Raw genomic sequence first — 21,906 nt, forward strand, 5'->3', positions numbered from 1 at the left:
AAAATTTCCAGATCGGCAACGTAAAGCTTTTAAATACCTTTGGTCACTGATGAATTCACAAAGGCCGGTTTTCTCTATACGTAATGTCCTATATATTATTTGAAATTTTTTTAATATAATCTCAATTTTATATTAATTACAAAATGAAGTTGTTGAGGTGACATCCCCAAACTTTTTCTTAGTGCTTACGTGGCATTTTTATAAAGAGTTTGGAGAAACCTTAAACTATTTTTTTTCCTGTAGAAAAATTAAATAACATTACATTATCTTACATTTATATTTAAAACATTATCTTATAAAAAGGATTATCCTTTATATATTAAAGTTAGACTATTTCATAATATTTTGTTTGGTCAATCTCAACCATATAATTCGTACTCAAGTTCCACCACTGTAGCACAATATCAGTGAGTTTATATTCGCCATGTAGCAGTAACGAACGAAACTAATCATGTAGCATAATATTGGTTATTATTCACATGCACAATTTCAATACAGTTCTTTCTACACAAGGGGATTTTACAAACTTAAGATAAAATTAGTTACGTATGTTCAGGTAAATAGCAAAAATGCTTTAGATAAACGTATAAGTTGTACAAGAATCAGTTTAATGTTTTGTTTTTCACTGTTTGCCTTTAAAGTGTTTCATCATTCACAAACTATTATCTTCAGTGCAGTTCTTTAAAGTTCTTTGAAATTCACAAACCATTATGTTAAACTGGTCCGGTTTTATATTTGAGTAACATATTGAATTATAAAACTCATTAATAAACCAGATCATATTTGACCGCTTTAGTTTTTAGATCCACAATACACGTGAGTTATAAGTTTTGTGGAATTGGTTTATGGTAACTCATTATTTATTACTCCCCTCCGTATCAGTTTAAGTGGTGTTTAAAGATTTTGATTTTGTTTCAAAATAAATGATGTTTTCACAGTTCTAGGTGAAATTTAATGTCATTTGAAATTTTTGACCAATTATAAAATACAACATTTTTTTATTGGTTGAATTAGTTTTATTTAATGTTATTTTATGTAACCAAAGCCAATTACATAAAAGTTTGTATTTTTTTAATATTTGTGCAAAAATCTTAAACACCTCTTAAAATGATACAGATGGAGTAATATTAAATATACAATATATTTAAAACATACTTTTGTCCAAGTATAAAATTTTGGCAAATAAGAATTAGTTATAAATCAATCCTTAAATTTAGGATTTGTCTATATCCTTTTGGCTTGATATGCAAGTTTATATGTGATTTAGTAGTATTCGTTTCCAGAAACAAAATATAAAGATTAAATATTAAGGCTTTAATGTGACTATGCTAACATGTTAGTTTTGTCTTAATATTTTTCAGACAATATTTTAATATGTTAGTTTTGCTATAATATTCTTCGACCAGATTGGTCCAGCTTTAATATGTTGGTTTTGCCATTATATTTTTCTGTCAATGAAAAGAGAACAAAATTCTAAATGAATAGAATGGCATTGTCTCGACTCGGATAGAAAAAAAAATCTGAGACAATAATATCTATATTCAATTTCGTTTGTCTGATCCATCAATTTATTAATTTTATTATCTAATATCTAAGTTGTAAATTCTGGTCCATTACCAAGTATTGCAAAGTTTTTGAATCAATCCTAAGTATAAGCGATCAAGTTTTGTTATTTTATGTTATATACATTACATTATATAGTTTCTTAACTCTTTCACCTTACGCACGTCTTATCCTAGTTCCGTATAAAAATTTAAGCATTTAAGAACGAAACCAGTCACCTTTCCTACGACAAACAAATATTCTAATGATTCAATTGTGAAGTTTCTTATTTTCTTATATTTGAAAAGTTTTTGTTTTACGAAATATATTAACTACCATTTAATAAGACATTTATCCTTACCAACAAAAAAAAATAAAACCACACATGGATGTATATTGGTAGGCGAATTTTGGTGATTTAAGCCACCTGGATTCGAAGTAACTTCACTACACTAAACATGTGTGGCCACGCAGATAATAGATGGCTATGTTTTGGGTTTCATTTGAATACTAAAGATGTAGTAGTAGGTTGTACCTCCTTTTAAAAGATTAGTGTGGACCTTTTTATATGCAAGGAATATTGATTAATCAAAAAAAAAATATCAACAAACATAAAATGTTATTTTTTGTAAAATTCTGAAGAGTTTGTACAAGACTCTAATTTCATTTTTAGATCATGAATCAACCGGTAGCTATCATGATCGCTAACTTTGATCATGAACTGAAGGCACAACAAAACTATTTTTTACTAAATCATTAACCTATGGCACAGTTGGTGAAACAATAGGTCTTAGGAAGGAGTAGTTTTTTTTTTCTTTTTGAGAACTGGTTTGCTATTAAAAAATGAGGTTACTCACTCATAAGCTAAATTGTCAAGATGTCGCCCAAATTCTTGCCGGTCCCTTCTAAGATGACCTTCGAAGATGATTGTCCAAACGATACACGTTGCTACAAGATAATTGAATATTCAACCATATATCTTCGACTTTATTTGCGCGCAAAGCCATGGAGACATTAAGGGTATAGACTAGTTGTAGAATATTCCCATCTTTACTTGTAGTGGATGCAACTTTTTTCTTTAACATTCGTTTTTAATCTGAAAAACGAAAAATAAAGCTGAAATTAAATAAAATTCGAAGCTACAATGCTGTTATATGTTCAAACACATCCCATGATTATGTTATTCTTTCACAAGGCAGGACCATCGTTAGCCCTTAGTCCAAGAACATCAACCATGGGTTTGTAGCTTTTATTTATATACCAAATAATTACAAACTAAAATGGTCCTTTAAGATTGTGTAAAATGGCGTATTTTCTCTCCACCTTGGGGTCTTTTTTTTTTTTTTTAAGAAAAGAGTTAAACCCGGATCTATTAAAGACGCATACCTAACCTCCGGATGGAAGGTGCAACCCACTGATGGATCCTCTCCTGGGTATTCAAATGGGCCGTAAACATGGGCACATATCAGCGTGGCCACATGTCGATCTCTGGCCTGGACCAACAGAGCAACTCCTCCTCTAGTGGAAACCACTAGGTTACCACCGATGTGAAAGCCATACACAATATCTTTTATAAAATATTTTACTTTGTACCAAAAATATACTTTGCATCATTTTACAGTTACAGGGAAATTTATACCACTCATTATATATGTTTTGTATACAAATTTGGTCAAAGTAATTGGACCGCAGTCTTGTTTTGCTTTTTTCTTGTCTCGGTATATAGTATATAGTTAAGGCCAAGGTTAGTTTATAGTTAAACACTACTCTTTCTTATCATACTGTAATCTGATGTAGGGGTGGGCACTTTACCCGATACCTGAAGCCGCACCCGAACCCGACCCGAAAAACCAGAACCGAAATCTGAATCGAAGTAGCAAAATATCCGAACGGGTATTAAGTTAGGAGATATTGGATATCTGAACCCGAACGGGTAATATCCGAATCCGAATGGATATCCGAAGATAACCGAACATATATATACTTACCCTTATATTTCTAGTTTACATCTCTTATTTTTTTAAAAAGTATTTATATTGATGTTACACATAATTTAAGATCATAAATATATATATAATTATGGAGAAAATGATTTGATATTCATTTAAAATGCATGTCAAACTTTTTGTTTCATGTATTAATAAAAGTTACATTCAAAGATTAAAAACAATACTCAAATTAATATCTATTTGTTTTAAAAAATTTATCTTCAAACCTATTAATCATTCAATCTATAAAAAATTAAAAATTAAACAGTTAAGTGAAATCTATATTTTTAAATACAAAAAACTTAAAAATGAAAAAATAATTTTTTTTCTTTTAAAATCTAAATATCTGAACCCGATTCAAAATAACCGAACCTGAAATAAAAATATCCGAACCCGATCCGAAGTACAGAAATATCCGAACGGGTTCTCTATCCCTATACCAAAATACCCGAAAATCCGAAACACCCAATCCGAACTGAACGGGTATCCGAACGCCCGGCCCTAATCTGATGCATCTATTGAAAAATTGGTCTTTTAGCTGGTAAACATATATAGCCAATGTCCCATCGATGAACCACGTAAATCCGTTATTCGCTTTTTTTTTTGCTTGGTTTTATTATCCGTTAAAACAATATAGATCTTTTTCGTGCATGTTTGAAGTAAAGCGAGAAGATTATTAATGTGACAATACAAACTTGCTAATCAAACATCAGCCTCACAAGAACTGTTAAGCGATTTGTTTGACTGCGACAAATAGACCGTGGCATGAGAGCACTTAATATGAGCCGTTCGATGTGATGATTTCCATACCGCGACTTTAAACCTAACCTTCGCCTTAACATACACTTCAAGCTCGATCTTTCCCAAGGAATGTTGATCCCTTAAATCCTTACCACTGGATTTAGAAACGGCGACGTTCTGTGCAACCAAAGTGTCATCAATTTGCGTTACGTTCATCCGCGGTTGGTGAAACGGCTCCATCGTGTCGAACGCAAGCGTCTGGTCCTTGAATTTCACGTATATCTCGACGGAATTGTAGTAGACAGATATTCGGTGGTTAGGGTTATGAGACTGGATGGTAAGTTTGAACGTAGCGGACATGTGATTGTCGTCCGTGAGGTTAAAATTTTGGACCGAGGCATTTTCGAGACTGTAATGAAGCTTTTTGGGTTTGGTTACAAGCCATGTAATGAGAAAACCTACAGCAATGATAAAGATTAGGGTTAGTACGACGAGGAAAACGTAGCAGACACGGGAACGGCGGGGATGCAGTGGCCGATTTGGAGAAGCTGTTGTCGGCATTAGGTCTACGTACTTCTAGCTAAGGGGGTTTGGAGTCAAACATTGGCTTATTTGGTTATATATATAGAGTGGATACTTGTCATGCAAGAAACCTGGAAAACACGTTGGATTCTTATGTTCTTTGCTTCATCAGTAGATAAATGAGTTCTGTTTTTTTATTACAGCTTTAAAACGTTTTGTTCCTTATACTTTGCTTTTAACAATTTATGTTTTAAAGCTTTAAAAACATTTGTATATTTTCATGCCCTACCAAAAGAAAAGAAATAATTGAGAATAAAGTGAAAACCTTAATTGTTTATGATATAGAATTTAATAATTTCTTATGAATGTAAATACTATAAATACATTTTATAAACATTTTCTAACAAAGAACTCTACGATTTGATTGTGTTTTTTTACTTGCATGGAACCTTGAATGGTTTTATTTTGACATTTTGATAGCAACTTATTTTCAGGCTTAAGGAAAAATTAGAGAAACCTTCTTTAAGATTATCTCTGTTCAGAGAATTTATTTTGGATAATGAACTCAATATCAATCTGGATACCAAGTTTACGGAATAAGCCCAATTAAGCTCAATAACGATACAAACAAAAATTGGATAAGTTACTGGAATAGGCCCAAGTAAGCCCAATAACAAATTATAGAGCTGTCACGTGCAAATCGCCGAGTTTTATAGACCTCCGCGACTCGGTGCACGCAACCCATTCCCGAACACCAAGATGTTTCACTGAGTCGACTCGGCCGCCTCCACATCCCATCCCAAGTTAGATATTTTGTTCTTCTTTTTTTATCATTGTTGTGCTCGTGATTTTAGTCTTGCAGTATGTTATAGCAAAAGAGTGTAATGGAATTGATTAGTTGAAATCTTCGGATGTTCTCTGCGCACCGCAAATGAGTAATTTGAGTTTGTATTGGATGAATTCATCGTTAAAGTTTGGATCTATATGTGTCGTAAAGGTGTAATCATTATAATATTTATTCAAAGACGTAATCTTTAATCGTTCCAATGTTGGGAAATATCTAATTCTGGTTCATGTTTTGAATTTATATAAAACCTTTGAGTTACATTCATTTTTTTTTATTATTTGATATGTCTATGTATCTTCTCACCTGCTCTGGGACTGATTCCATTTTTTTTTTTGGTTTCTCACTAGAGTCTATTTGCTAAAGGCTAGTTTGCAATGGCACCGTCGCGTAACGTCATTGTAGCCACTGGTCTGGTTGTTTTCGCCTCTGCAGGCTTAGCTTTCCCCTTCTACATGGCGTAAGAACCCCCGCTCTTCGTTTTTCTACTGTTTAAAAGCTTTTCTCGTCTTGTGGAATGATGTTTTTCCTTGTCTTATTTGATCGCAGATCGTCCAAGTGTCAAGCCAAATGGCTACACAAACTGTAAACCTGAGTTTTCAATGTGAGGATCATTTTGGAATCTCATTTGTGATCCAGTCCATCTAAAACATAGTTTTATATCAATTGTTTTATCATACTTCTTTTACTTTAGAGTCGGCGCGTCATACGGGCGGGATATACTTTACTTGTGTTCTATGTTATTATTTTTTATATAATTTTGTAATTTGTGTTTTAGGTTCACATTTGCAAAAGTTGCGTATGAGATATACTATTATATTAATTTAAGTTATTGGTTAGTTAATTTGTAAATAATTTTTGTTTGACTTTTTGCTTTTATGATATTACCATAATTGAGTTATTATATCATTTTCAGTTGAATTTTTTTTATTAAAGTATTTAAAAAAATCACATTTAGTTAATGTCAGTGATTTATTATATATTAACATCTAAATAATTTATTTGTTATATCTCAATTTTAGTGTTTGGCTTTTTTAAAGTAGAAAGCTTGAGTCCGTGAACTGATCCTTATATTTTGTCTTTAAAATGTTGTTTGGGTTAATGTGGCCCTGCAAAATTAATAGTAAATTTTTAGTGGTGGTATGATAGGTAGACGATTTTGAACTTTTTTGGAATATTTTTAGTACCGTATGTATTAACTCGGAGGTTAAATTAACATTAATTGTGAACTCAATTATTTATAGGTGTAAATCCACAACAATTTGAGATAGGAGATGTATGGAATGAGACGTTTTGGATGAGTGAGTCGGTGATATTAATGAAAACATTAATTGTATTTAATAAATCTAACAGAGAACAGTAACGCCGCAGTTTTTTCTCAGCGGGAGGAAGAAGAAACATGTCATAACCTAAGTCAAATAATGCTTTTCGTACAGACCAATTTTAAAAATAATAGTCTTGTTGTATGGTCCATTCTAAATCAAACTTCTTAGTTTTTTAGCAAGCCCAAATTAAATTTATCCTATTAATTGAAACGCAACACTTTGGAGTTGACGGACATGTGTCGAGACCAAAACACTCGACTTAATGATGTGGCGCTGAGGTGCTTTTACAGGAGAGATGCCAACATTTTTTTATATATATAGAAGATAGATATTTAATTCATTGTCGAGTAGGTTAGTCTCTAGTGTACCATGTAATATTAGATGAATGAACCGTTGAAAATGTATTTTCGAATATTAAAATTTTCTCTTCTTTTTTTGGTTCATGAGAGTAAAATCAAAAATTGCTGCGTATGTGCATAGAGAAGATAATTATTTCTTTCTTAAATTGTTATATATTATGGATGGAGATACAATCTTTATCACTGCCACCATATAAGTAAATATACTTTAAGACGCCAAAATGCTAGTTTGAAGTTAGATTAATTGTAACGTTCTTTTCTCAATATTGTAACTATTATTCAGAAATCAGAAAGTTGCATGAATCAACCGAAACTATTACCCATAACTTAGCAGAAGCATGTATAAGTATAATGAAAAACTACGTCAACTTTTTTAACATATCCATTATGCAGTATCATAATCAATTTTTTTGGTAACATCTTATATATTAAAACAGAAGTCATAACATTGATTTATGTGTGATTTTTTAAAAAATGGATCTAGTTGACTTATTCTTAAAAAGTCATGTTACATTTAATCTCTAATCTTATCATTTAAATTTTGGGGCTACCAGAAATTTTTATTAGGTTATCAATAATTGGATTTAAACAATAGATGATCCATTAGATTTACAGATATTATAAATTAAGTAGATATAATTTATTGTTGTAATACTATATCTCCATATGTTAAATATTTAAATATTTGTCGATGTTAATTTTTAAAATAATTAAAAAAAAAATTAATAACAAAAATCATATTATCTAACAATGATTAATCTTTACTACCTTAAACCAATGAAAACAAATTTTAAACTATATAGTTTATTTTAAAAATTAAACAAAAACTACTTGTTTAATTATTTACTCGATAACATAAATCTATAAAGCGAAAAGTTTAATTTTCTTAAAACTTTCTAAATTTATAAAATGTTACAATATCTTTGAATATGACAATACAATAATATTTTACTAATCTTTATATATATAGTTACGATTTTAATAATGAAATAATAATCCGAAAATATATATATAGAAGAAGATACAAATACATGTGAAAGTTTGAAATAATCTATTCAATGAAAAAATATACCGTAAACTTATTATGTTTTAAAAATTGATAGACACATATATTTTATAATATATACCAATTTAGAATTGAAAACAAAATATTTATATAAAAATAAATGAAAACAAAAATCCACGCGGTTGCACTGATCGAGAACTAGTTAATAACTAGTTAATGTTAATACACAAGTCATTTGATAATACGTCTTAGAAATCTTTATATTGTGATAATCGGACGCTGCTGCTGCGGCGGGCAATGGACCGGTGAGTGGCCCAAGAATAAAGAAACATGGCTCATAAGCTTGTCTTTCCTAGAGAACGTAGTCCCACAAGAACAAACCCACTTGACATCCCCACAATGCTTCTCGTGTGTCCTAAGATCAGACAGAACCGAGAAATGCTTCACGTTACATCTCCTGCACATATACATTTTCGGACAATGACTTCTCTTGTAATGATTCTTGGCGCAAATCACAGATTTCAACGGCTGAAATTTCTCGTGCCTCTGGTTCCATCTACACCCATGATGTGGGCACGAGTAGTAATGTCTAGTCGACGAGCATTCGACTTTCTTATCATGGCTCGTTGGACTGATCAAGGCTTCACGTGTCTTGTACTCGTCTCCGTGCGCTCTCATGTGCATCCTTAGATTCGCATCTCGCTTAAACCCTTTTCCGCAAATCTGGCAGTAGTGCGTGTATTTCGCTAGTAGATCCGCTACGCCTAGCTCCACTAGCTCATAGTCACCGGATCTTGATTTATAACGATGATCTTCTTTTTTAGGGTTTATGGTTTGGGTGCCGTACCAGTCAAGATTCTGCGTAGTCTGGTCGAGAAACGAACTACGCCCTCTTTCTTGAACACCGAGAAAGTTGGCTGACGACTCTCTCGTGAAATCATTATGCCTGTCGATTTCGCGTGGGGAAAAATCCGTAACAATTTTATCGTTATCGAAATTACTGTTGTTATTAGATGAGATATGGAGTTGTTGGCAAGTGAACATCATTGAATTAGCGGCCGTGATAATATCTTGAACCAAACTTTCGATGTTAGCCACGGCCAAATACGACGTTGACTCCGTGGATTGGTTATTGTTATTAGTTGATATCATGAAAAAACTGACCAGAGATTTGATCTGATGGACTTTGTTTTGCATGGTAGAGAGATTAAGTAGAAGAGAGAGCGATATGTCGTCCTCGTCTTCCGATGATTTTGTGGCGGCCGTCATGGGATTATTGTAGACTGGATTTGAGGACGTAGTGGTTGTCTCAGAGAAGCAACACACTGAGCCTTCTCCATTATTTATAATATGATCTCCTTGATTCATATGTGTCTAAGAAGAATCTAAGTAACTTGAGTTTTGTTCTTATTTTGTTTTTTGGATTTTGTTGGTTCTTTAGATTCTTTGTGGTGTCTGTCTTTTATATTCATGCCAGACGTTATACAGGGATGGATGGAAGAAGACACTCTACCGTCTAGGCCTCTATAAAATACTTGTTAGTTGTGACATACATTCACGCACACAAACAAAATATGTCTCACATCTACTTTTAATTATTTTATTTTATCTTGGTATCATTTTATCAAATAGAAATTCAAAAAATATTATCCAATATCATACTAATTTGGAGAAGAGTAATAAAAATACAAAGGAGAATTAGGATATTGATATTTAGAATTGTGGGTAATTATATGGACAGTAGTTATGACATGATACAATTACACAATACATGAGATGGAGTCATGAATGATGTTTTCCCCTTTGAAACTGCACTTGTCATTTGTGTATGAATTATTTACATTAGCTTAAAAGTGGTTTAATAAAGATATGTGATGTGGTTAACTAGGAAGTCAACTAGAGTAGAGCAAGCAAATTATAAGAGCCATCCCCACTTACGACCTTCCCCACATAAACCTACTAATATTATGTCAGCTATAAACGAAGAATGTCAATTGTCAATCCCAGTTGAATTAAATTAATAGTGAATCAAAGGCCGACAAAAAAAAATTTAATAGTGAATCACCTAAGCAAGTTTTAGAGTTTTAATATATTTAAGAAAAAGTTAAAGAGTTTTTAATGGCATGTTCTTCACGTCTTATATATTTGATAGACCATATAACGGTGAAACTTACATACTATTTTATCATGTATTATTTTATTTTTTTGAAAAAAAGCATTCAAATTAAAGACATAAAAACATATAAGGTATAACTTTGAAACCATAAAGTTTTAGAAAGCAAGATGAAACAATCCTCATATTCAGCTAAGCATGAACTTAGAACAGAAAAACTTATAGGACATAAGCTTAGTGAAACAAGAAAATGATAAAAGAAACACTAGGGAGTATGGTACCCTCGGCCTCGGCGACCTCGTTTACCTTTTCCTCGTATCGTGTTCTAATCCATATCTTGATACTTTTGAAGTGGTTTTATTGGCCTTTCACCTCTTGACGTGTTGAGATTTGCCATAGCATCACTTATTAACCCATCTTCATCATCTTGCACATTCGGTTGCTCAGTATGATAGTGAGAGAGGCTGTCATGTGTGGGTGCAAAGGCCAATGAATTGTCTCCTACTTCCAGATTGGTTTTAGAGACCATAATAGGTGATGAAATTTCTTCCATAATAGTAGGTTCAGCTGGAGCAGAAATGATACCTGCTAATGGTGGTGAAGTGGACTGAGAATTGGAGCCAATGGCTATTGTTACCTTAGAATGGATGGGCAAGTTTGCTGGCATTGAAAGAGCCTTCAGCTCAACACTCTTTTGTGATTGCAATTCTTCAATCTCTAAGTCATTAATGTGTTCTACAATCTGATCAGTAGAAGATAGCACTAAACTCGTTTCTGAGTTTTCAACTTGTACCACCACTTGATCTGATACAGCACTGAACTGAGCTGGTTCTTTATCCGTTTCAGCACCTCTTACTTCATTAGACACCTCATGCATTGAAATTGTTTCAACATGAACTTTTCCGTATCTACTTCAACACCTCTTGCTTCATTAGACAGAACCTCATGCATTGGACCTGTTTCAACATTCGCTTGGACAGCTGGGAGAAGACATCTTTTTTCTTTATGTCCCAAGTGTCCACATCTGCCACAAGTACTCGGAATCCATGTGTACTCCACATCTACCAAGAATATATTCCCTTGTTTATCATCTAAAGAAATTTGCTTAGGGAAGGGCTTGTCAAGTTCTACTTCCACCAACAGTTTTGCTTCCCCCAAAGTAGTCGGATCAAGGCAGGTCTGTGCGTTTGCATAGGCTCACCAAGTCCTGATGCTACATGACTGAGACCTAATCTTGAGTAGCAAGAATCCGGAACATTTTTTAAATTTACCCAAACCGGAATAGTTGATCCTTCAGGGACTTTGAATGAGTTCACTGATTTCCAAGGGGAAACAAATAGCAAACAGTCATCAACATGTCATACACCTCTATGAACTACCCATTCCCGAGTTGAATCATGGGGAATGTGAAATATATAAGATGACTCGCTAAGCTTTCGACATCCTATTCTGCAACTTCTTCCCCACAATCTATTCACTACAGCATGAATTAAACCTCAAGGAGGAAGAGAACATCGATGGAACTGGACAATGACATACTCTCTTCTATTCTCTGGTCCTAAACTAAGAACCTGAGAAGGGATTGTAACCTGAGGAGTTCCATCAAGTCGGAAGGTAGGCTTGGTTGCTCGATAAAGATTTCTGGTTGCAGGATTCATTCTAGCAGCCCATGGAAACCTTAGTGTTCTATCATCCTTAAGCTCCGGAACAGGAATCTTGTGGACCGGAATGCGTGGAAACTCTCTTACAGCAGTGTGTGGATCTCTTTTTTTCTTCCCAATTCCATCATTTAGTGTTGGCCAGAAAGAGTCAAGTAGGTTGTTGAGGTACTGTGGGTCAAAATCTGATGGTGTTGCTGGCATTGGAGGAGTAGCAGGTGGTGCGAATGTCAGAGGTTTGGCCCATGCTCCAAGAGATGGAACAAAAGCATCTGGTGGGTTAGAAGATAGCTCTCCCGCATCAACCAAAGAATCGACAGCATCAATTTCTTTTTCAGAATCCTCATCAAGAACAGGAACTTTGGCTATATCGGTGTTATTGATCGGTGATTGCAGGAGCGCCGGAGAGCTCTCTGTCATAGAAAAGGGGTAAGAGAGGTTGATAGTTATTGGAGAGAAGGAAGCCGGCAAGGAGAAGTTAGAGCTCGTCTTAGTTTTCATTTCATCATTGGGAGGCTTGAGATCCATGTCAAAACAGAGCACAAGAGAGAGATGTTTGGTTTGCTGGGTTCGTATGGAGGAGACGAGACCGGATTTGGAGCTCGTGGTGGGAGACGCGCCGGAGCAGAGTCGAGAGATGAAGACGACTAACAGGCGAAACTTTGACTCTTTTTCTTTTTTTTTCGAGGGATTTTTTTTTAACTTTCTTTTATCATGTATTATTTGAATATATTTTCATTTAATGGTGAAGTTTACATATCTTATGTCACATGTATAACCAATGCTTTAGAAAAGAACTCCTACATGCATTAATCCTGTTATCTCTTATAACATGCACACTTGTAAACGCGTGCTTATATAATTGGATCTTACCGGGGACATTAACAATGTGGCAGTCTGCATGATGAAGGCCTTTAAAGATCTGGCAATCTGCATGAGTTGAAATTTTGGTAAAATATCTTTGTCAAGCGTATTCATTTTAGATTTTTTTTTTTTTTTGACGTCAAACGGCCATTTTATTACTCAAGCTTGAGGTGGTCTGGGTAACCAAACCGGAATAGAACAACCAACAAAATGTAACTCTCTATGGAAGGATCTATCAGTCTTAGCTAAAAAATCTGAAAAATGATTGCGCGCTCGTGGTACGTGAATGATTTTGAAGTCCGGGAAGAATATCTGTAGCGTCTCTATTCTCTCCAATTCTGTCGCAAAACTTGGCCAAGCTTTAGGCTCCTTTATCATTGCAATCAGCTCCTTACAATCTGTCCCAAATGTTTGACATGGTGAATGTTGAAGCATGTTCTCCATTGCCCACCGTAGTGTTTCTATTTCCGAATACAAGACTGATTCGCGCCGAGTGAAATTTTTCGTCCCCATTAGCTGAATGACTCCACCACTGTCCATCCAGACCCATCCACATCCACTAAAAAGGACAGAGGTTGTCCAAGATACATCGAACAAACATATAGTCCCTAAACTTATGACTTGGGGTTCCTCGGTATTATTATCTTGTAGTATTCATTTTAGATTTCAAAAGAGCTATTTGTTACATATTTATATTAATGAACAAAATTTGTATAAAGTGGATGGATGATTAATGTTATTTTCTTTGTTAGCTTTAGTGAATTATTTGTGGAAGAACGTCGCGTTAACGCAATTGTGTTCTAAACAATTACTGCTACCTCATTTAATTAAAACTGTAATCTATTTCGCGTGATAAACAAACAAGTCTATTCTAATTAATTTAATCGTAGATTCGTCTAGACTAGAATACTGAAGTGACGCAAAAAGACGTGACCAACGCCTTTATCAAAAAAAAACGATGTACTCTTTCGGTCAATCGCCAGACATGCGAAGAACAGAACAATGACTCTAACGCAAGACAAAAGGATGGTGAATGCTTACCAAAGCTGGATTGGGGCTGTGAGAACATAGCGAAATATTTTGACAGTCTCATTGTTTTAAAAACAAAGTCCTTAACACTAACATAGTAGCTCAGGCTGTAAACAAGTTCTATTTTCTTTTGAATTAAATTTAACATTTTATTCAAAAAAAAAAGATGCGACCAACACAAGCTATATTACCAACTATGCGTTAAGTTAGTGGTTTAGCGCTTGGAATCAATTTCATGTTTCTAATTAAATTTTCATTGGGAAGATGGATTTACGCCATGTCTCCATATTATCAACCACTGCTTCCAGTCTGGAAGGATTAGTCAGACCTAAGGTCTGGATCATATTATATTTAATTTTATTGGAAAGTCGGAACACTTGGATTGGGAGGATGATGATCATATTCTAATTGCCATGAATTATCTTTACTTTTAATTTCATTTAAAACATGTTTGGTATGAATTAGGGGTTTGAACAATTGAAATTCCATTACAACTCTTAATTTTTTTTTTTTTGTCAACAACTCTTAATTTTATTACTAGATTCTTAGCTAACAAAAAGAAGAAGAAAAACAGTAAACTAGTTTAGAAATGATTAATGAGTGAATTGGGTAGAAATCCTAAAATAAGTGATAAATTAGCAAAATACCCAAGACAATAATTGTTTGGGCTGAACAGTAAAGAAAGGAGAAGCAAAATTACATTTCAGCCCCTCTGTTACTGAAGAAACAATCTAGGATAGGAATGTGTATAGGTAGGATCGTAGGAGGCTAATTAATAGAATTTTAAAAATATTTGGTTAAGATTTATCTTAGATTTTTTTTCTCCTCCCAATAACGTGAAACAGTGGAGTCCCAGGGAATTAATAAATCAAAGGCTGAGGAAGATTGACAAATTCGGCTGGAATTAATGGTGAATCAGAGAAAAAGATCTTCATCTACATACAAAATTATTGTGTATAAAAGGAGATAAACTGGGAGTTTAGTTCCTCCGTAGAGAGCAAGAGGGAGGGCGTGTTGAATCTTTGAGCAGATGAAAGGTTTAGTATTCCTAGTACAATATATTTTTCTTTTCGAAAATGTATGTATGCGGTGTTGTAGCATTTTGGATCAGTTACTGAAAAATTTAACTTGTGTAGGGAGGTTTATGGCTAAACTTTCTTGTAACCGTATATGAACACTTTCAAGAATGTAAAATGTTTTCTGAAAACAGTGACCTAAGAGTTTAGCGAGGTGTCAGATTATTTTGGTTTGTCAAAAACTTTTGTAACCGTTAATGTAATATATAACCTTCAATGAATTATGTAACCATTTTTCAAATTTGTCGGTTACAGAAAAGTTTAGCTTGTTTTGGGGAGGTCTTGTGGCTAAACTTTCTTGTAACCATATATGAACAATTTCAAGGATGTAATATGTTTTCATAAAACGGTTACAGGTGAGTTTAGCGAGGTGTTGGATTATTTTGGTTTGTCAAACTTTCTTGTAACCATTAATGTAATATATGACCTTCATTGAATTATGTAACCACTTTGTAATTGCTCTGCTCAAAGACCAGTTTCCATTATGTAAGTGCTCGAACAAGGAGTTTGGGTTTTCCAAATAAGAAAAATCAACGCTGAACATTTATGTTCACTGGACAAGCGAACATAAAAAAGGGAGAGGTGAAGTTATATATGCGCCGGAATCCACCTACAAAGAATCGGTTAATTAAGACATAAATTGTGAAAAAGTGAAAATAAAATTGAAAGCAGAATTCAGACGGGAGATGAGGCATGTCGTACTGTGTCGATGATGATTTGGAGTTTGAACTTAAAGAAGATCTTGAAAGAATAAAAAATTGATTGGATCAGATGAAAAAAGAAACGGAGATAGGAAGTGGCACAGAGGAATGTGAGATGATGATGATGATGATGATGATGATGATGATGATGAATAGATGGTGGAGATAGTGGAGATTTCAGATTTGCAGAAAAATGAAGATTAAAAAAAAATATTAGGAGACAAAAGGAGAGAGATGACAAACAAAGAAGAGTAAGTAATAGAGTATTGGGATTCTCAACCAAAATACTTTAGTGTATTCAGCTATGTACATAATGTAGGTAATAAGGACAGAAATGTCATTGTAACTTAGAAATATGTGGGGGAAGGATCTAAATGTGTATATAGCTAAATACAATATAATGCTTGTGTTGAGAGTGCAAATACTCATGATTAATCAACATAAAGAAAGATCTAATGGACTAGAGTGGTCTCTCTAGACTCTAGTTGTGAGATAAAAAAAGAACAAATGTGTTGCCAGATATAACAAAAATGAAGAAGAATAAAAAGTAACAGAAATAAAATTAAAAAATGTGTTCCCACTGAAGCAACTATTTCGCCTTTTAGGATTGAACATGGACTTTTTAACAATTGATTATTTTGTGACATAAAAGCAACTACGCTTTTTCTAGGATTGAACATGGACTTTTTAACAATTAATTATTTTGTGAAATATTCTTTACGGAATGTTCCATATCGTGTTTTATTCATATATCCCACAAATTCTTTTATCATTTATCTTAAATGGAAGGAAATGATAGTTTTCTTCTTTCTTCTTTTGGTATTGTCTGTTATAGTAGTACTAGCTAGGTGGTGAGGGACCCGTAAATTAGCAGATTTAAGTTGTGTAAAACTATTAAAAAACTAACTGTAACCAGAATCTTATTGATCTTGTTTCTGATTAGTTCTTTGCCTATTCACAAATTTACTATTCTTAGGGAATTTTTAAACACAGATGAAAAAATTACAATTAAGTTGTTGGACCTGACATAAACACTGGTTCACGCGATGTTGGACCTGACCATCGTACATACCCTAAGAAATGATGCTATCGAGTCAAGACACATCGCTACACAAACTGTAAACACGAGTTTTCAATGGGAGTTCATTTTTGAATCTCTTTTATGATCCAATCCACCAAAATATGGTGTTATAACATTTTTTTGCTTTATATACTTCCTTTATTTAAAATATTTAGTAATAATTGTCAAGTAGTCTATACTGTACATCTATATCAGAAGAAATGGACCGTTGAAAATGTATTGTCAAAATTAAAAATTCTTTTTTTTTTTCTATTCATGAGAGAAAATCACAATGGATGAAAATTGCTGCGTATGTGCATAGAGAAGATAATTATTTCTTTCTTAAATTGTTATATATGGACGAAAATACTATCTTTAGTGCTGCCACCAACTGACACCAATTGTAAACATATGTCAAATATATTATAAGATGTTACATTGCTAGTTTGAAGTCAGATGAGCCATTGTCACGTTAGTTTCTCAACATTGTAACTATTATTCAGAAATCAAAAGTTGCATGGATTAACCAAAACTATTACCCATAACTTAGCAGAAGCAAGAATGATGAAAAACTACGTAAACTTTTTTAACATATCCATAATGCAGTATCGTAATCAAAATAATTTGTAACATTAACGCTAATGCACAAGTCATTTGATAATACGTAGAAATCTTTATATTGTGATAATCGGACGCTGCTGCGGCGGCGGGCCATGGACCGGTGAGTGGCCCACGAATAAAGAAACATGGCTCATAAGCTTGTCTTTCCTAGAGAACGTAGTCCCACAAGAACAAACCCACTTGATATCCCCACAATGCTTCTCGTGCGTCCTAAGATCAGACAAAACCGAGAAATGCTTCACGTTACATCTCCTGCACATATACATTTTCGGACAATGACTTCTCTTGTAATGATTCTTGGCGCAAATCACAGATTTCAACGGCTGAAACTTCTCGTGCCTCTGGTTCCATCTACACCCATGTTGAGGGCACGAGTAGTAATGTGTCATCAATGAGTGTCCTTCGACTTTCTTGTCATGGCTCGTTGGGCTGATCAAGGCTTCACGTGTCTTGTACTCGTCTCCGTGTGCTCTCATGTGCATCCTTAGATTCGCGTCTCTCTTAAACCCTTTTCCACAAATCTGACAGTAATGCGTGAACTTTGCTAGTAGATCGTCTGCGCCTAGCTCCAATACCTCATAGTTCCCGGGTCTTGTTTTAAAACGATGCTGATCTTTTTTAGGGTTTATGGATTGTGTGCCATGCCAGTCAAGATTATGGTCAATAAACGAAATATTTCCTCTTTCTTGGACGCCAAGAAAGTTGGTTGACGACTCTGGCGTGAAGTCATGATCCGGTTCGGTCTCTTGTGTGGAATACTTCATAACAATTGCATCAACGGTTTGTTCGTTATTGAAGTTACTGTTGTTGTTAGATGGGATGTGGCGTTGTTGGCAAGTGAGCATCATTGAAGTAGCTGCCGTGACGATCTCTTGAACCAAGCTTTCGATGTTAGCCACGGCCAAAGACGACGTTGACTCCGAGGATTGGTTATTGTTAGAGATCATGAAAAAGCTGACCAGAGATTGGATGTGGTGGACTTTGTCTTGTATTGTGGAGAGATTGAGTAGAAGAGAGAGCGAAATGCTGTGGTCCTCTTCCGATGATTTCGTCGCCGCCGTCATGGGATAGAGATGATTTGAGGACGTAATGGTCGTCTCGGAGAAGCAAGGCATTGAGCCTTCTCCGTTGTTCATAATATGCTCTCCTTGATTCATATGATCTTCTTGATTCATTTGTGTATAAGAAGAATCTAATTAACTTGAGTTTAACCTTATTTGTTCTTTTGATTTTCTTGGTTCCTTAAATTCTTTGTGGTGTATTTGTTTTATATATATATGACAGCCTTCCTAGAGGGGTGGATTATTGAATAAGACACCCTACCTTCTAAGCATACATTCACGCACACAAATGTATACGATTCACGCCTACTATTTTTTATCTTTTTTTGGTATTATTTTATCAATTTTTTTCTTTCTAAATCAGCTACTATTCTACTAATTTGGAAAACATTTGAAAAAAGCAAATTCTGGCAACGGTATTTAGCCTAAAACAAACACAAATGAAATACAAAGGAGAAACCGGCAATCTATTGAATCTGACGATTCTTTGAGCCATGCATTCATCGCTGAATTCAAAGTCCGATAGACGTATCTTGATTTCATATTTAATAAGCGTTTAAATATTTTCTATATAGTGATTTGTGTATAGAAAAATGTTTCAGATTGTAGTCTATATATTTTTTGTGGATATCAATCCATTAATTAAGACCTCAATCCACTAATTACGACCTAAGAATATTTGGAATAATATTTTGAGTAACTTAATTTATGGACAGTAATTATGACACAATGTATGAAATGAAGTCATGAATGATACATTAGGTTAAAAGTTGATGTGATTAACAAGAAATTCAACTAGATTAGAGAAAGCAAGTAAGACCTTCCTCGCATAAACCTACTAATATTTTGTCAGCTATATATATCTTAAAATAAACGAAGAATGTCAATCCCAAATTCCCAATTAAATTAAATTAAAAGTAACTAACTTAAGTCAAGTTTTAGATGGCCTGTTCGTCACGTATTAATTGAATATACATTCATATGACGATAAAATTTACAGAACGGTGAAGATTATATACCATCTTATGCCACTTATTATTTGAATATACATACATGTAACGCCAGCTTACATACTATCTTATGTCACATGTATAAACAATGCTTTAAAAATATTCTTCAACATGCATTCCTCGTACTGCTTTTATGCGCATATGTAAACGCGTGCTATATAATAGGATGTTACAGGGAACATTAACAATGAGGCAATCTGCATGCGTTGCAATTTTTTAGTAGAGTAATCTGGGTCAACCGTATTCATTTTATATTTCAAAGGGAATAACTTTAGTTGGAACTTGGAACATATTTATATTAATGAATAACTGGCATTTATATAAAGTGGATGGATGATTAATGCTCTTTTTGTAGCTTTGGTAAATTATTTGTGGAAGAATGTCGAGTCAACGCAATTGTGTTAGAAATTTTGCTACCTACATGCGGGTCCACACGAATCAAATATACAGATTTTTAAAGTATTCGTTTTGTTCGAATAATCAATTATCTGATTCGATTTTTTGCTATTCCGAAATTCGGTGTACATATATTCAAAAAATTATATTTTAATTGGATCTTCGATTCGATCCATACCAATAAATTAAAAACTAAAATATCCAAAATAATATAAATAATAGTATTTTATTACAAAAATAAAAATTATTTACTTTAATTTTTTTAATAACTAAAATAATCAATTTAATAAAAAAAATATTATAAAGCTTATATATAATTATAGAAATATATGTATATATATATATATGCACATAATAGATCGTATTGAATATCCGTGATATGATTGCTTCGTTTTTACGAATATTACATATTAGAGCATGTTTATTGGAGATCTTTTAGATTAAATCTCTTATCGTAATATAAGATACGGTCTCTTAGCTTTTAACTAAAAAAACTAAGAGACGTCTCTTAAATAAGAGATATAAGAGACGTCTCTTAACTTTTTTAGTTAAAATCTAAGAGACTGTATCTTATATTACGTTAAGAGACTCGACCTAAGAGACATGCAATAAACATGCTCTTAGTATTTGCTTTGCTTCAAAGAGTTACGGATACCTAATTTTTTTGGTTAAAAAACGAATAACAAATCAAATCAAATTTAAATATATTTTGTCCGACTTAGTTACAACTATAATCTATTTCGGATGTCAAACAGCAGTATTTTAACTATTTTTGTTTTTAGAAATTGATCCGTCAATACTATAAAATTGGAAAATGACGCAAAAAGATGTGACCATCCAACTTATACTATATTTTAATATGTTGGAAAATCAGAGTTGATCTAGTCAGATTGACTCAGGAGTGGAATGATATTGATATTCCAATTGTCATGAATCATCCTTAACCTTTTTAAGAAATTTCCATATTCATGCTTTTAATTTCATTCATTTAAAACATTTTTTTGATTAAATTTGGAGTTTGAACGGTTAAAATGCCCTTACAACCCTTAGTTTTATACTCCCTCCAGATACGAATGTAAGATGTTCTATATTTTTATCTTGTATACAAATGTATGATGTTTTGAGATATAATTAATGCATTTATTTTTAAAATTTAAATATAAATTAAAAAGTAAAATTATGAGTGGTGAAACTTTATTGATATAATCAAAAAGTAACAACTAAAATATTGTATTTATTGTTTCTTAATATGTGTGTAAAACCTTAAACATCTTATATTTAAATCCAGAGGGAGTATATTACTAGTTTTTTAGCAAAAAAAAAAAACTATTTTAGCAATGATTAATCAACCATAAGAAAGATCTGATTGACTAGAGTGGTCTCGTGAGAAATGAAGAACAAATGTGTTGTAAAAATACGAATAACAGAACAAATGTAGATGAACAAAAAGTAACACAAATAAAACTAAGATTTGTTGCCCATTAAAGCAACTATTATGCTTTTTCTATGACATGTGCCTTTTAACAATGGATTATTGAGTGAAGTTTTTTATGGAAGGTTTTTATTCATATAAAGTCCACAAAATTTCATCATTTATCTTAAATGGACTGAAACGATCATTTGTTCTTTTTATTCTCTCTTCTTTCTCCTTTTGGTATTCTGTTATAGTAGGCGGTGACCCGTAAGTTTTATAAAAGAACAAGATTTAGGTATCTTTAAATTCACATCTCCTCTTATTACTAATCAAAATGTCACATAAATTAATAATAAAATAGATTAATTTTATTTAAAAAAATCTGAAATAATTGAAAAAAAATAATAACGCCAATTTAATGATATTAACGCTATTAACTAAACCCTAAACTTTAAATCTATACCCTAAACCCAAATCATAAACCCTAAACCCAAACCGTAAACCGTAAACCCAAACCCTATATCCTAAACCCAAATCCTAAACCCTAAACCCAAACCGTAAACCCTAAACCCAAAC

General features: G+C 33.2%; 3 protein-coding genes across 3 annotated transcripts; 1 reads left to right on the top strand and 2 right to left on the bottom strand.

Annotated features, from left to right (window-relative positions):
* Window positions 1–4,069: 4,069 nt before the first annotated feature.
* LOC106325595 (uncharacterized protein At1g08160) lies at window positions 4,070–4,850 on the bottom strand. Its single transcript, XM_013763644.1, has one exon. The coding sequence runs from the start codon at window positions 4,830–4,832 to the stop codon at window positions 4,233–4,235; it is 600 nt and encodes a 199-aa protein (XP_013619098.1). The 5' UTR covers window positions 4,833–4,850; the 3' UTR covers window positions 4,070–4,232.
* Window positions 4,851–5,526: 676 nt separating this feature from the next.
* LOC106326726 lies at window positions 5,527–16,852 on the top strand. Its single transcript, XM_013764639.1, has 4 exons — window positions 5,527–5,596; window positions 5,990–6,097; window positions 9,058–9,110; window positions 16,782–16,852. Exons 2-4 carry the CDS (start codon window positions 6,015–6,017, stop codon window positions 16,850–16,852), a joined length of 207 nt encoding a protein of 68 aa, XP_013620093.1. The 5' UTR covers window positions 5,527–5,596; window positions 5,990–6,014.
* Window positions 16,853–17,502: 650 nt separating this feature from the next.
* Window positions 17,503–18,666, bottom strand: LOC106323313 (zinc finger protein STOP1 homolog). Its single transcript, XM_013761458.1, has one exon. It carries the CDS (start codon window positions 18,622–18,624, stop codon window positions 17,503–17,505), a length of 1,122 nt encoding a protein of 373 aa, XP_013616912.1. The 5' UTR covers window positions 18,625–18,666.
* Between the last annotated feature and the right edge of the window lie 3,240 nt (window positions 18,667–21,906).

The sequence above is a fragment of the Brassica oleracea genome, chromosome C2, assembly GCF_000695525.1.
Source record: "Brassica oleracea var. oleracea cultivar TO1000 chromosome C2, BOL, whole genome shotgun sequence".
In the NCBI taxonomy this organism is placed as follows: domain Eukaryota; kingdom Viridiplantae; phylum Streptophyta; class Magnoliopsida; order Brassicales; family Brassicaceae; genus Brassica; species Brassica oleracea.

Excerpts from the sequence above, each read along its gene's own strand:
- LOC106323313 (XM_013761458.1), bottom strand. The coding sequence starts at position 18,624 with ATGAATCAAGAAGATCATATGAATCAAGGAGAGCATATTATGAACAAC.
- LOC106326726 (XM_013764639.1), top strand. The coding sequence starts at position 6,015 with ATGGCACCGTCGCGTAACGTCATTGTAGCCACTGGTCTGGTTGTTTTC. Across the intron at positions 6,098-9,057 it reads GCTTTCCCCTTCTACATGGC|TAGTGCGTGTATTTCGCTAG; the intron begins GTAAGAACCCCC and ends CAAATCTGGCAG. Across the intron at positions 9,111-16,781 it reads CCTAGCTCCACTAGCTCATA|TTGTTGGACCTGACATAAAC; the intron begins GTCACCGGATCT and ends ATTACAATTAAG.
- LOC106325595 (XM_013763644.1), bottom strand. The coding sequence starts at position 4,832 with ATGCCGACAACAGCTTCTCCAAATCGGCCACTGCATCCCCGCCGTTCC.